The 14,662-nt window shown below is 45.5% G+C and overlaps 1 protein-coding gene across 2 annotated transcripts in view; it reads right to left on the bottom strand.

The window, feature by feature from the left end:
* The window catches only part of CSMD2 (CUB and Sushi multiple domains 2), a 347,705-nt gene that overhangs the window by 163,418 nt on the left and 169,625 nt on the right, over nt 1-14,662 (bottom strand). The window contains exons 11-12 of one of the 2 annotated variants that reach the window (XM_064731593.1): nt 11,159-11,280; nt 2,438-2,541 (exon numbers count right to left, since the gene is read on the bottom strand). The exons of the other annotated variant lie outside the window; for it this stretch is intronic. Coding sequence (XP_064587663.1) covers nt 2,438-2,541; nt 11,159-11,280 — 226 coding nt within the window. The remainder of the gene's footprint in view (nt 1-2,437; nt 2,542-11,158; nt 11,281-14,662) is intronic. 2 annotated transcript variants of the gene reach the window in all.

Raw genomic sequence — 14,662 nt, forward strand, 5'->3', positions numbered from 1 at the left:
ATCCCTAAACCCACTGGATCCTGGCATCCCAAGCCCTCAGCCCCACCTGGCCAGGTGCATTCTGGAACTCACACATAAAGCACAGAGGGAACAATTTAAGGAAATCCAATTTTCTGTCCCAAAAGTGACAACAACCAGCCCCAAACCCACTGGATCCCTGCACCCTAATTCCTCAGCCCCACCTGGTCAGGTGCAATCCTGCAGGAGAAAATTGGGGAATTGGAATTCACACATAAAGCTCAGAGGGGACAATTTTTTGTCCCCAAAGTGACAGAAAACCACTAAAAAAAAAAAATCCCTAAACCCACTGGATCCTGGCATCCCAAGCCCTCAGCCCCACCTGGCCAGGTGCATTCTGGTACTCACACATAAAGCACAGAGGGAACAATTTAAGGAAATCCAAATTTCTGTCCCAAAAGTGACAACCAGCCCCAAAACCCACTGGATCCCTGCATCCTAAACCCTCAGCCCCACCTGGCCAGGTGCATTCCTGCAGGAGAAAATTGGGGAATTGGAATTCACACATAAAGCTCAGAGGGGACAATTTTCTGTCCCCAAAGTGACAGAAAACCACTAAAAAAGAAAATCCCTAAACCCACTGGATTCTGGCATCCCAAGCCCTCAGCCCCACCTGGCCAGGTGCATTCTGGTACTCACACATAAAGCAGGGGACAATTTTGTGTACCCAAAGTGACAACCAGCCTCAAAATCCATTGCATCCCTGCATCCTAAATCCTCAGCCCCACCTGGCCAGGTGCATTCTGGTACTCACACATAAAGCACAGAGAGAACAATTTAAGGAAATCCAATTTTCTGTCCCCAAAGTGACAGAAAACCACTAAAAAAAAAAAAAAAATCCCTAAACCCACTGGATCCTGGCATCCCAAGCCCTCAGCCCCACCTGGCCAGGTGCAATCCTGCAGGATGGTGCTCACACATAAAGCACAGAGAGAACAATTTAAGGAAATTCAAATTTCTGTCCCAAAAGTGACAACAACCAGCCCCAAACCCACTGGATCCTGGCATTATAAACCCTCAGCCCCACCTGGCCAGGTGCATTCCCACAGGAGAAAATTGGGGAATTGGAATTCACACATAAAGCTCAGAGGGGACAATTTTTTGTCCCCAAAGTGACAGAAAACCACTAAAAAAAAAAATCCCTAAACCCACTGGATCCTGGCATCCCAAGCCCTCAGCCCCACCTGGCCAGGTGCAATCCTGCAGGAGAAAATTGGGGAATTGGAACTCACACATAAAGCTCAGAGGGGACAATTTTGTGTACCCAAAGTGACAACCAGCCCCAAAAACCACTGGATCCCTGCATCCTAATTCCTCAGCCCCACCTGGCCAGGTGCATTCTGGTACTCACACATAAAGCACAGAGAGAACAATTTAAGGAAATCCAATTTTCTGTCCCCAAAGTGACAGAAAACCACTAAAAAAAAAATCCCTAAACCCACTGGATCCTGGCATCCCAAGCCCTCAGCCCCACCTGGCCAGGTGCAATCCTGCAGGATGGTGCTCACACATAAAGCACAGAGGGAACAATTTAAGGAAATTCAATTTTCTGTCCCAAAAGTGACAACCAGCCCCAAAACCCACTGGATCCTGGCATCCTAAACCCTCAGCCCCACCTGGCCAGGTGCATTCTGGAACTCACACATAAAGCACAGAGGGAACAATTTAAGGAAATTCAATTTTCTGTCCCAAAAGTGACAACAACCAGCCCCAAACCCACTGGATCCCTGCATCCTAATTCCTCAGCCCCACCTGGCCAGGTGCATTCTGGTACTCACACATAAAGCACAGAGAGAACAATTTAAGGAAATCCAATTTTCTGTCCCCAAAGTGACAGAAAACCACTAAAAAAAAATCCCTAAACCCACTGGATCCTGGCATCCCAAGCCCTCAGCCCCACCTGGCCAGGTACATTCTGGAATGGTCACCAGGTGCAATCCTGCATTCTGGTACTCACACATAAAGCACAGAGGGAACAATTTAAGGAAATTCAATTTTCTGTCCCAAAAGTGACAACAACCAGCCCCAAACCCACTGGATCCCTGCATCCTAAACCCTCAGCCCCACCTGGCCAGGTGCATTCCTGCAGGAGAAAACTGGGGAATTGGAATTCACACATAAAGCTCAGAGGGGACAATTTTTTGTCCCCAAAGTGACAGAAAACCACTAAAAAAAAAAAAAATCCCTAAACCCACTGGATCCTGGCATCCCAAGCCCTCAGCCCCACCTGGCCAGGTGCAATCCTGCAGGATGGTGCTCACACATAAAGCACAGAGGGAACAATTTAAGGAAATTCAATTTTCTGTCCCAAAAGTGACAACAACCAGCCCCAAACCCACTGGATCCTGGCATTATAAACCCTCAGCCCCACCTGGCCAGGTGCAATCCCACAAGAGGGAATTGGGGAATTGGTACTCACACATAGAGCACGGATTTCTGGTCTCCGACCTGGCCTCCATCCCCCACTGTCAGGGTGTCGTAGCCTCTCTCCAGCTCGAACTCCTCGAAGGTGAGTTTGATCACCTGCCAAAATCAGAATTAACATCATTAATTCATCAATTAACACCAAGCCCTGCCCGTGGATCCTGCAGCAGCTTCCAAGAGCATCGAAATCTCCAAAACATCCCCAAAAGTTGGGTGGATTTTCTTGGTTTCTTGTTGGTTTTCTTTGGTTTTTTGGGGTTTTTTGGGGTTTTTTCCCTCTGAAAACTGGAAATGTAATTAATTTAATTATTTAATGATTTATATTTATTGATGATTTATCTTTATTGATGATTTTTGTTAAAGAGCGCCTCAAACCTGGAGCTGCTGAAGTAACAGGAGAACAGCAGCTCGTGCAGTTCTAACCTGAAGCTTTACAAGCTTCTGTTTATTCAGCCATTGCATTTATTTACCCATTTTCCTATTTAGTTTTTTTTAAATATTGTATTTATTTACCCATTTTCCTGTTTTTTTAAATATTGTATTTGTTTACCCATTTTCCTTTTTTATATATATATTGTATTTATTTACCCATTTTCCTGTTGGTTTTTTTTTTGAACATTGTATTTATTTATCCATTTTCCCGTTTTTTTAAATATTTTATTTGTTTCCCCATTTTCCTTTTTTTATATATATTGTATTTATTTACCCATTTTCCTATTTAGTTTTTTTTTTTAATATTGTATTTATTTATCCATTTTCCTGTTTTTTAAATATTGTATTTGTTTACCCATTTTCCTTTTTTATATATATATTGTATTTATTTACCCATTTTCCTGGTTTTTTTTCTTTAAATTGTATTTATTTACCCATTTTCCTGTTGGTTTTTTTTTAACATTGTATTTATTTATCCATTTTCCTGTTTTGTTTTTTTTAATATTGTGTTTATTTATCCATTTTCCTGTTTTTTTTTTAATATTGTATTTATTTACCCTATTTCCTTTTTTATATATATATTGTATTTATTTACCCATTTTCCTGTTTTGTTTTTTTAATATTGTGTTTATTTATCCATTTTCCTGGGGTTTTTTTAATATTGTATTTATTTACCCATTTTCCTGGTTTTTTTTAATATTGTATTTATTTACCCATTTTCCTGTTTTTTTTTAATATTGTATTTATTTACCCATTTTCCTGGTTTGTTTTTTTTTTTTTTAATATTGTATTTATTTACCCATTGTATTTATTTACCCATTTTCCTGGTTTTTTTTTTTTTTTTAATATTGTATTTATTTACCCATTGTATTTATTTACCCATTTTCCCGGTTTGATTTTTGTTTTGAATATTGTATTTATTTACCCATTTTCCTGGTTTGTTTTTTTTTTAATATTGTATTTATTTACCCATTTTCCTGGTTTTTTTAAAATATTGTATTTATTTACCCATTTTCCTGTTGTTTTTTCTTTAATATCGTATTTATTTACCCATTTTCCTTTTTTTTAAATATTGTATTTATTTACCCATTTTCCTGTTGGTTTTTTTTTGAACATTGTATTTATTTATCCATTTTCCTGTTTTTTAAATATTGTATTTGTTTACGCATTTTCCTTTTTTTATATATTGTATTTATTTACCCATTTTCCTATTTAGTTTTTTTTTTTAATATTGTATTTATTTATCCATTTTCCTGTTTTTTTAAATATTGTATTTGTTTACCCATTTTCCTTTTTTATATATATATTGTATTTATTTACCCATTTTCCTGGTTTTTTTTAATATTGTATTTATTTACCCATTTTCCTGTTTTGTTTTTTTAATATTGTGTTTATTTATCCATTTTCCTGGGGTTTTTTTAATATTGTATTTATTTACCCATTTTCCTGTTTTTTTTTAATATTGTATTTATTTACCCATTTTCCTGGTTTTTTTTAATATTGTATTTATTTACCCATTTTCCTGTTTTTTTTCTTTAAATTGTATTTATTTACCCATTTTCCTGTTGGGTTTTTTTAACATTGTATTTATTTATCCATTTTCCTGTTTTGTTTTTTAATATTGTGTTTATTTATCCATTTTCCTGGGGTTTTTTAAATATTGTATTTATTTACCCATTTTCCTGGTTTTTTTTAATATTGTATTTATTTACCCATTTTCCTGTTTTTTTTAATATTGTACTTATTTACCCATTGTATTTATTTACCCATTTTCCTGTTTTTTTAATATTGTATTTATTTACCCATTTCCTGATTTGTTTTTTTTAATAATGTATTAATTTACCCATTGTATTTATTTACCCATTTTCCCGGTTTGATTTTTGTTTTGAATATTGTATTTATTTCCCCATTTCCTGTTTGGTTTTTTTTTTTTTTTAATTGTACTTATTTACCCATTTTCCTGGGGTTTTTTTTTCCTCTGAAAGCTGGAAATGCAATTAATTTAATTTAATTATTTACTGATTTGTTAAAAAGCCAGAGAGCCACAGAACGCCCAAACCTGGAACCTCTAAAGTGACAGCAAAGGCAGGAAAATGGGAAAATGGGATGAAACTCCTGATTCCAAAGTGATTGGAAGTTCAGTCACATTTTGAGGAGAAAAATCCACAATAATTCACTCCAGCAGCTCCAACCTGAAGCTTTCCAAGCTCATTCCTCATTTCCCTTTCCCTCAGGCTCCAGAATTTCCCTCTCCTTTTGGGATAAATCATCCCCTTCTCCCTCCATCAGCTTGGACGTGGCTTTTTTTGGGAATAACCCCAGGAGAAACCTCAACCAGCAACATCCATTATGTCCAAAAAAAAAGGCCAGAAATAGGTTTTATGCAAATTCCCCAATTATCATATGCATTTCTCAGCTCCCCAGAGATTTCTTTTCCCCACTGTGGTTGGAATTAATTCCCAAAGCACCAGGGCCCAGCTAAAAAAAAAACCTGAATATTCCCCAAAGAGGTTTTGATGTTCCCACTCTGCAGAGGAAAAAAATCCCAATTTGTCAGTGAGGAGGCCTCAGCCCTGTGGATGCAAAATTCCCAATTTTGAGGGGAAAATTGCAAATTTGGAGGGGATTTTGGGGCTCAGGATCTTTTTTTTTTTGCCAAATATAGAGCAGAAGACTTGCAAATAATTCCTAAATTCAGCTCCCTGCTTCTTCCAAAGCTCCATCAAACAGGAGCTGATCCAAAAACTGGAGTCCATGAAAAGACTACAAAAAATGATTAAAAATATTATTTTAAAGTATTTTATGGGAATTATTGGAAGTAATTCATCCCAAATCCTTCCCTCAGGCAGGAAATGCTGGGATCATCCCTGAGGGACAAGCAGGGAGAGAGCTGTGACCTTCCCAAAGGATTTGGTGCTTTCCCCCCATCCCTCCCTGCTCCAGGAGAGCTTCTCCCAACCTGGAAATTAAAGTTTCCACCATGAAACAGCGAAAACAAAACAAAAAAAAATCTCTTCAAAAATTGGCATTAATTGAATTAATTAAAGCTCTTTATCATTTCAAAGGCAAAGGCAATGGGATCTCCTCTCACAGCTGACAAATTTCCATATTTCTGTGGATGACAGAGCAGAACCTGCAGCTCCTTGTGCTGTGGAATCTCTGATCCAAGCTGGGAAATCTTAAAATGAATGGATTTGACCAATTCCAATCTCCTTTAGGATTTACGAAAGCAGGGAGAGCTGTGGCCTTCCCAAAGGATTTGGTGCTTTTCTTCCCTGCTTTAGGTTTTCCCTCCCTGTAAATGACACTGAAACACCTCAAAAAAATCCTTCAAAAATTGACATTAATTGAATTAATTAAAGCTATTTATCATTTCAAAGGCAAAGGCAAAGGGATCTCCTCTCACAGCTGACAAATTTCCGTATTTCTGTGGATGACAGAGCAGAACCTGCAGTTCCTTGTTGGGAAATCTGAAAATGGATGGATTTGACCAATTTCAATCTCATTTTTGTACAGACATGACTGCCCTGGCCTGGGAATGATCAATCCCTGTCCATTTTCCCCTGGCAATGGGAATTGAGTGTTTGGTGCCCTCACAGCTTTTTCCAGTCTCACCCCATTACAAGGAGAGCCAGGGCTCATATTTAAATTTAAACCAGTGCAAAAATGTCAATAAATTCACAATGCTGCATAAATAGCATGAGATAGACCCAAACCTCACTCCTCTGCCCTTGGGGGCTGAAATCCTGCTGGATAAAGGGGAAAAAATTGGGAAAAATCAGCATTCCTGGCACAGCCCTCCCTGCCCTGATGAGCTGGGCACCTCCCCACACCAGATATCAAAGGGGCTTCGATTGCAAATAATTACACTCACTTTTAATTACAACCCTGAACTAAACGAGCCTTCAGCAGGGAGGGAAGGGCAGGGATTCCAGGACAGCTGGGAAAACACAGGGAAGAGTCTGTGTGGGGACAGAAACTGAGCCTGGGGGGCTGAAAAAACCCAAATGTGAGGGTGAGGAGGGGCTGGAAAAGGTTTCCCTCTGGATCCCAAGGTGGAAAGGGCTTGGAGCAACCTGGGATAGTGGAGGGGTCTGGATGTGTCTGGATGAGTTTGGAGGGGTCTGGATGAGTTTGGAAGTGTCTGGGTGAGTTTGGACATGTCTGGAAGTATCTGCATGAGTTTGGAAGCATCTGGATGAGACTGGAAATGTCTGGAAGTATCTGGATGGGCCTGGAGGTGTCTGGATGTGTTTGGAAGTGTCAGGAATTGTCCGCATTTGTTTGGATGTATCTGGATGTGCATGGATATGTTTGGAGGTGTCTGGATTTGTCTGGATCTTTCTGGACGTGCTTGAATGTGTCTGGATGTGTTTGGAAGTATTTGGAAGCATCTGGATGTGTCTGGAAATGTCTGGATTTGTTTGGAGGGGTCTGGATGTGTTCGAAAGTGTCCGGATGGGCCTGGAGGTGTCTGGATGTGTTTGGAGGTGTCAGGAATTGTCTGTATTTGTTTGGATGTATCTGGATGACTTTGGAGGTGTCAGGAATTGTCTGTATTTGTTTGGATTATCTGGATGTGCATGGATATGTTTGGAGTGTCTGGATGTTCCTGGATGTGCCTGGATGTGTCTGGATCTGTTTGGAAGCATCTGGATGTGTTTGGATGGGCCTGGAGGTGTCTGGAATTGTCTGGATGTGTTTGGAAATATCTGGATGTGTTCGGAAGTGTTTGGATGGGCCTGGAGGTGTCTGGAATTGTCTGGGTGAGTTTGGAAATGTCTGGATGTGTTTGGAGGTGTCTGGATGAGTTTGGAGGTGTCAGGAATTGTCTGTATTTGTTTGGATGTATCTGGATGTGCATGGATATGTTTGGAGGTGTCTGGATGTTCCTGGATGTGCTTGGATGTATCTGGATGTGTTTGGAAGTATCTGGATGTGTTCGGAAGTGTTTGGATGGGCCTGGAGGTGTCTGGAATTGTCTGGGTGAGTTTGGAAATGTCTGGATGAGTTTGGAAGTGTCAGGAATTGTCTGTATTTGTTTGGATGTATCTGGATGTGCATGGATATGTTTGGAGGTGTCTGGATGTTCCTGGATGTGTCTGGATGTGTTTGGAAGCATCTGGATGTGTTCGGAAGTGTTTGGATGGGCCTGGAGGTGTCTGGAATTGTCTGGGTGAGTTTGGAAGTGTCTGGATGTTTCTGGATGTGTCTGGATGTGCTTGGAGGGGCCTGGAGGTGTCTGGATGAGTTTGGAGGTGCCTGGAATTGTCTGGAAGCACAGCCACCTTTCAAGGGTTGTGGAGGGTGATGAGGTGACCCCTGAGTCTCCTTTTGTCCAGGCTGAGCTCCTTCACTGGCTCCTCACAGGGTTTGTGCTCCCAGCCCCTCTTGATCAGCTCAGGAGTCCCAAAATCCTTCGCAAACTGAGGGCCCAGCAGCACAGGCACCTTTCAGGGGCTGTAGAGAGTGATGAGGGCACCCCTGAGCCTCCTTTTGTCCCTCAGTGGTTCCTCACAGGGTTTGTGTTCCCAGCCCCTCTGGATGGGCTCAGAAATCCCAAAATCCTTCCCAAACCGAAGGTCCAGAAGCACAGGCACCTTTCAGGGGTTTTGGAGGGTGATGAGGTGACCCCTGAGTGTCCTTTTGTGCAGGACAAACATCTCCACCTCCCTCAGTGGTTCCTCACAGGGTTTGTGCTCCCAGCCCCTCTAGATCAGCTCAAGTCCCAAAATTCTTTCCAAGCTGAGGGTCCAGAAGCAGAGCCACCTTTCAGGAGCTTTGGAGGGTGACGAGGTGACCCCTGAGCCTCCTTTTGTCCCTCAGTGGTTCCTCACAGGGTTTGTGTTCCCAGCCCCTCTGGATGGGCTCAGAAATCCCAAAATCCTTCCCAAACCAAAGGCCCAGAAGCACAGGCACCTTTCAGGAGCTGTGGAGGGTGATGAGGGCATCCCTGAGTGTCTGTCTGTCCAGGCCAAGCCCCCCCAGCTCCCTCAGGTGTTGTGCAGGCTGACGAGGTGACCCCTGAGTGTCCATCTGTCCATCCAGACCAAGCCCCCCCAGCTCCCTCAGTGGTTCCTCACTCAGGGTTGTGCAGGGTGACGAGGTGACCCCCGAGTGTCTGTCTGTCCATCCAGACCAAGCCCCCCCAGTTCCCTCAGTGGTTCCTCACTCAGGGGTTGTGCAGGGTGACGAGGTGACCCCCGAGTGTCCGTCTGTCCAGGCCAAGCCCCCCCAGTTCCCTCAGTGGTTCCTCACAGGGTTTGTGTTCCCAGCCCCTCTGGATGGGCTCAGAAATCCCAAAATCCTTCCCAAACCGAAGGCCCAGAAGCACAGGCACCTTTCAGGAGCTGTGGAGGGTGATGAGGGCATCCCTGAGTGTCCGTCTGTCCAGGCCAAGCTCCCTCAGTGGTTCCTCACTCAGGGGTTGTGCAGGGTGATGAGGTGACCCCCGAGTGTCCGTCTGTCCAGGCCAAGCTCCCTCAGTGGTTCCTCACTCAGGGATTGTGCAGGGTGACGAGGTGACCCCTGAGTGTCCGTCTGTCCAGGCCAAGCTCCCCCAGTGGTTCCTCACTCAGGGGTTGTGCAGGGTGACGAGGTGACCCCCGAGTGTCCGTCTGTCCATCCAGGCCAAGCCCCCCCAGCTCCCTCTGGTTCCTCACAGGCTTTGTGTTCCCAGTCCCTCTGGATGGGCTCAGAAATCCCAAAATCCTTCCCAAACCAAAGGCCCAGAAGCACAGGCACCTTTCAGGAGCTGTGGAGGGTGATGAGGGCATCCCTGAGTGTCCGTCTGTCCAGGCCAAGCCCCCCCAGCTCCCTCAGTGGTTCCTCACTCAGGGGTTGTGCAGGGTGACGAGGTGACCCCTGAGTGTCCGTCTGTCCAGGCCAAGCCCCCCCAGTTCCCTCAGTGGTTCCTCACAGGGTTTGTGTTCCCAGCCCCTCTGGATGGGCTCAGAAATCCCAAAATCCTTCCCAAACCGAAGGCCCAGAAGCACAGGCACCTTTCAGGAGCTGTGGAGGGTGATGAGGGCATCCCTGAGTGTCCGTCTGTCCAGGCCAAGCCCCCCCAGCTCCCTCAGTGGTTCCTCACTCAGGGGTTGTGCAGGGTGACGAGGTGACCCCTGAGTGTCCGTCTGTCCAGGCCAAGCCCCCCCAGTTCCCTCAGTGGTTCCTCACAGGGTTTGTGTTCCCAGCCCCTCTGGATGGGCTCAGAAATCCCAAAATCCTTCCCAAACCGAAGGCCCAGAAGCACAGGCACCTTTCAGGAGCTGTGGAGGGTGATGAGGGCATCCCTGAGTGTCCGTCTGTCCATCCAGACCAAGCCCCCCCAGCTCCCTCAGTGGTTCCTCACTCAGGGGTTGTGCAGGGTGACGAGGTGACCCCCGAGTGTCCGTCTGTCCAACCAGGCCAAGCCCCCCCAGCTCCCTCAGTGGTTCCTCACTCAGGGGTTGTGCAGGGTGACGAGGTGACCCCCGAGTGTCTGTCTGTCCATCCAGACCAAGCCCCCCCAGTTCCCTCAGTGGTTCCTCACAGGGTTTGTGTTCCCAGCCCCTCTGGATGGGCTCAGAAATCCCAAAATCCTTCCCAAACCGAAGGCCCAGAAGCACAGGCACCTTTCAGGAGCTGTGGAGGGTGATGAAGGCACCCCTGAGTGTCCGTCTGTCCAGGCCAAGCCCCCCCCAGTTCCCTCAGTGGTTCCTCACTCAAGGGTTGTGCAGGGTGACGAGGTGACCCCCAAGTGTCCGTCTGTCCAGGCCAAGCCCCCCCAGTTCCCTCAGTGGTTCCTCACAGGGTTTGTGTTCCCAGCCCCTCTGGATGGGCTCAGAAATCCCAAGATCCTTCCCAAACCGAAGGCCCAGAAGCACAGGCACCTTTCAGGAGCTGTGGAGGGTGATGAGGGCATCCCTGAGTGTCTGTCTGTCCAGGCCAAGCCCCCCCAGCTCCCTCAGGTGTTGTGCAGGCTGACGAGGTGACCCCTGAGTGTCCGTCTGTCCATCCAGACCAAGCCCCCCCAGCTCCCTCAGTGGTTCCTCACTCAGGGGTTGTGCAGGGTGATGAGGTGACCCCTGAGTGTCCGTCTGTCCATCCAGACCAAGCCCTCCCAGCTCCGTGAGTGGTTCCTCACTCAGGGGTTGTGCAGGGTGATGAGGTGACCCCTGAGTGTCCGTCTGTCCATCCAGACCAAGCCCCCCCAGCTCCCTCAGTGGTTCCTCACTCAGGGGTTGTGCAGGGTGACGAGGTGACCCCCGAGTGTCCGTCTGTCCAGGCCAAGCCCCCAGCTCACCTTGGCGGGGTTGAGGGCGGTGATGACCCACACGCAGTAGGCGTTGTTGTCGTACTGCACGGGGTAGTTGGGGGACGTGATGACGCCGCTGGGCCCGCGCAGGTACGTGTCACACATCCTGGCTGGGGACACAAACGGGGACACTCAGCACTGCTGGGGGGGCAGGAGGAGCGATGAGCTTGGGGTGGAGGTGGGAGGAGGTGGAAAAGGGAAGAGGGGGAAAAAATGGAGAAGTTGGTGTTTTCGCGGCCTACACTGCTCCTTTTTTACACCCGGGTGGTGAAAATGAGGGGTTTCTCAGTGAGGAGTGGGGCCATCAGCCCTTGATCCCAAAAACCCTTGATCCCATCAAACCCCAATCCCATCAACCACTGATCCCATCAAACCCCCATGCCAACAATCTCTGATCCCATCAATCCCTGATCTCACCCAAACCTGATCCCCAACAATCCATGATCCCAACAACCTCTGATCCCATAAAATCCTGATGCCAACAATCCCTGATCCCATCAAACCCTGATCCCATCAATCCCTGATCTCACCCAAACCCGATCCCATCAATGCCTGATGCCATCAAACCCTGATCCCAACAATGCCTGATCTCACCCAAATCTAATCCCAACAACCTCTGATCCCATCAAACTCTGATCCCACCAACCCTAATTCCCCAACAATCCATGATCCCAACAAACCCTGATCCCAACAACCCCAAACCCATAAAACCCTGATGCCAACAACTCCTGAACCAACCCAAACCTGATCCCAATAATTCCTGATCCGAACAAACCCCGATTCCAAAAACCCCTGATCTCACCCAAACCTGATCCCAACAACTCCTGATCATACCCAAATATGATCCCAATAAACCCCAATCCCATCAACCCATGATCCCAACAAACCCTGATCCCACCAAACCCCAATTCCATCAATCCTTGTTCCCACCAAACCCTGATCCCACTTCCCCTCAGACCAACACCCAACTCTCTATGCTCACATTGATTTATTTCCTTTTTTCCTTCCTTTTCCCCTCACAAAAGCCCTTCCCCATCCAGGCCAGGAATGACACAACTCCTTCCTGATGTCCCCAAAAAACCCCATTCCCTTTCTTCCTGCACATCAAACCCCCAAAACTCTGCACAGCCAGGATTTATTAGGTCATTATTAAGTATTTATCAGCTGGTTTCCTTCTGTGGGCTCAGAACTAAGGTGGAAACTCAGCTCTGCATCTTCAAAACATCTCAGGTAAAGGAAAAACTGGAAAAAGTGCTTAAGCAGGGAAAATTTTGCCTGTGGAATGCCTTTGATGTAATATTTAGCTGAAATATTCCACAAAAAAAGGTGAAGGAAAAACATCCTGGTTCTGGAAATATCTTCTGCTGTGATGGAGCCTCAAAATTAATTTATTGTTGGGGTTTATTTATTTATTTAAATGTATGATTTCATTTTGGAGATGTATTTGCATTTTTGGAGTCTGCAATGGTTTTTTTTTTCTTTGTAAAATATAGAAAATCATCTCCTGGCCAAGCTGTGGGAAGAGAACTTTCCCCCAGAATTTTCTCACTGGAGATTAAGAAATTATTGAAACCCAAGGGGTTAAAATGTGGGACTGACTCTGGAATTTTAGAGAAACCAAATTTAAAAAAAGGCACAAACTGGGAGGAATATTGGCAGAAAGCTGAAATACAAATTAAACTTTTTAAATAGAAAAAAAAAAACCCCAAAATATCAAAGTCAGCAGCTAAAAAAATTAAGTTGATTCAGAGAAACAGAATAATGCTGGCAAATCCTTTCTTATCTCTTGCAGGAGGACACCATAAATTTCCTTTACAGTGTCACATATTTATGCCAAATATCCTCTTACACTGATTCAATTTATTCCAGGCTTGTTTCAAGAATTACATGGGATTTCCAAAGCCTTGAAAAAAATCTGCAGATGAAATTAAAGAAAAAAAGAACTGGGGAAAAAAAAAAACCTATTTATGATTTTAAGAGCTTTAAAGGGATTCAATTAAAAATATTACAAGTCGTTCTTTATTAGCATTACAAATATCACAATGTGACATTTCAGAGAGGGAATGAAAACAAAATGGCCAAGGGCAAAATGGGAAAAATGAGAAAAATGGGGAAAAAATTCCATTCCCTGATGGCTCATGGCACAGGATGAGGCTCCTGGGGAAGCACAGCCCCAAAATTTCACATTTCCAGTTAAAAATCTCCCTCCAGCTCTGCTTTTCCAGGTTTTATTCCAGTCTTTCCTCTTACAGGAGAAGGAGGAGAGGGGAGAAAACACCTGGGATAGGAAGAGTGGTGATCCTGCTCGGGTTTGACATCCCTGAATTAAAGGAATGTTCTGGAGAGAGGGAAAGGAAGGAATTTAGGGACAGTTGGGAAATTTGTCTGTGAGGGGAGAAGAGGGTACAGAAAAAGGGGCTGAAAAAAGCTTTAAAGTGAGGGTGAGGAGGCCCTGAGGAAGATTTCCCAGAGAAATTTGGGAAAGATTTCCCAGAGAAATTTGGGAAAGATTTCCCAGAGAAATTTGGATGCCCCATCCTTGGAAGTGTCCAAGGTCTCCCTGCCCATGGAAAAACATTTTCCTTAAGGTTCCTCCCAACCCAAACCCCTCTGGGACTCTCTGACCTGGCCAAAGGATGACCTGAGGGCAGGATGGGTGAGAAATGGACAGGAAGGAGCTGGGAATTCCTAAAAATCCCCAAATCCAGACAGGCTGAGCCCCTCAGATTCCCTCTGAATTCCTGGGAGTATCCAAGGCCAGCATGAAGGGACAATGGAAGGAGCAGGATGGTCCAACACAAACCATTCTGGGATTATTTGACCCAGGGACAGGATGGGTGATGGAAAAGGGACAGGAAGGAACTAGAATTCCTAAAAATCCCAAAATTCAGCCAGACTCCCCTTGGATCCCTGGGAGTGTCCAAGGCCAGCATGGAAGGACAGTAGAAGGAGCAGGATCCCTCCAACCCAAACCATTCTGAGATCTGACCCAAGGGCAGGATGGGTGATGGAAAAGGGACAGGAAGGAGCTGGGAATTCCCACAAATCCCAAAATCCAGCCAAGCTGAGCCCCTCAGACTCCCCGTGAATCCCTGGGAGTGTCCAAGACAAGTGGAAGGAGCAGGATGGTCCTCAATATCCCTCCAACCCAAACCACTCTGAGATTCGACCTGAGGGCAGGATGGGTGATGGAAAAGGGACAGGAAGGAGCTGGGAATTCCCACAAATCCCAAAATCCAGCCAAGATGAGCCCCTCAGACTCCCCCTGAATCCCTGGGAGGTTCCAAGGCCAGTGGAAGGAGCAGGATGGTCCTCAATGTCCCTCCAACCCAAACCACTCTGAGATTCGACCTGAGGGCAGGATGGGTGATGGAAAAGGGACAGGAAGGAACTAGAATTCCTAAAAATCCCAAAATTCAGCCAGACTCCCCCTGGATCCCTGGGAGTGTCCAAGGCCAGCTTGGAGGGACAGTGGAAGGAGCAGGATGGTCC

Source organism: Zonotrichia leucophrys, chromosome 23, assembly GCF_028769735.1.
Source record: "Zonotrichia leucophrys gambelii isolate GWCS_2022_RI chromosome 23, RI_Zleu_2.0, whole genome shotgun sequence".
Lineage (NCBI taxonomy): Eukaryota > Metazoa > Chordata > Aves > Passeriformes > Passerellidae > Zonotrichia > Zonotrichia leucophrys.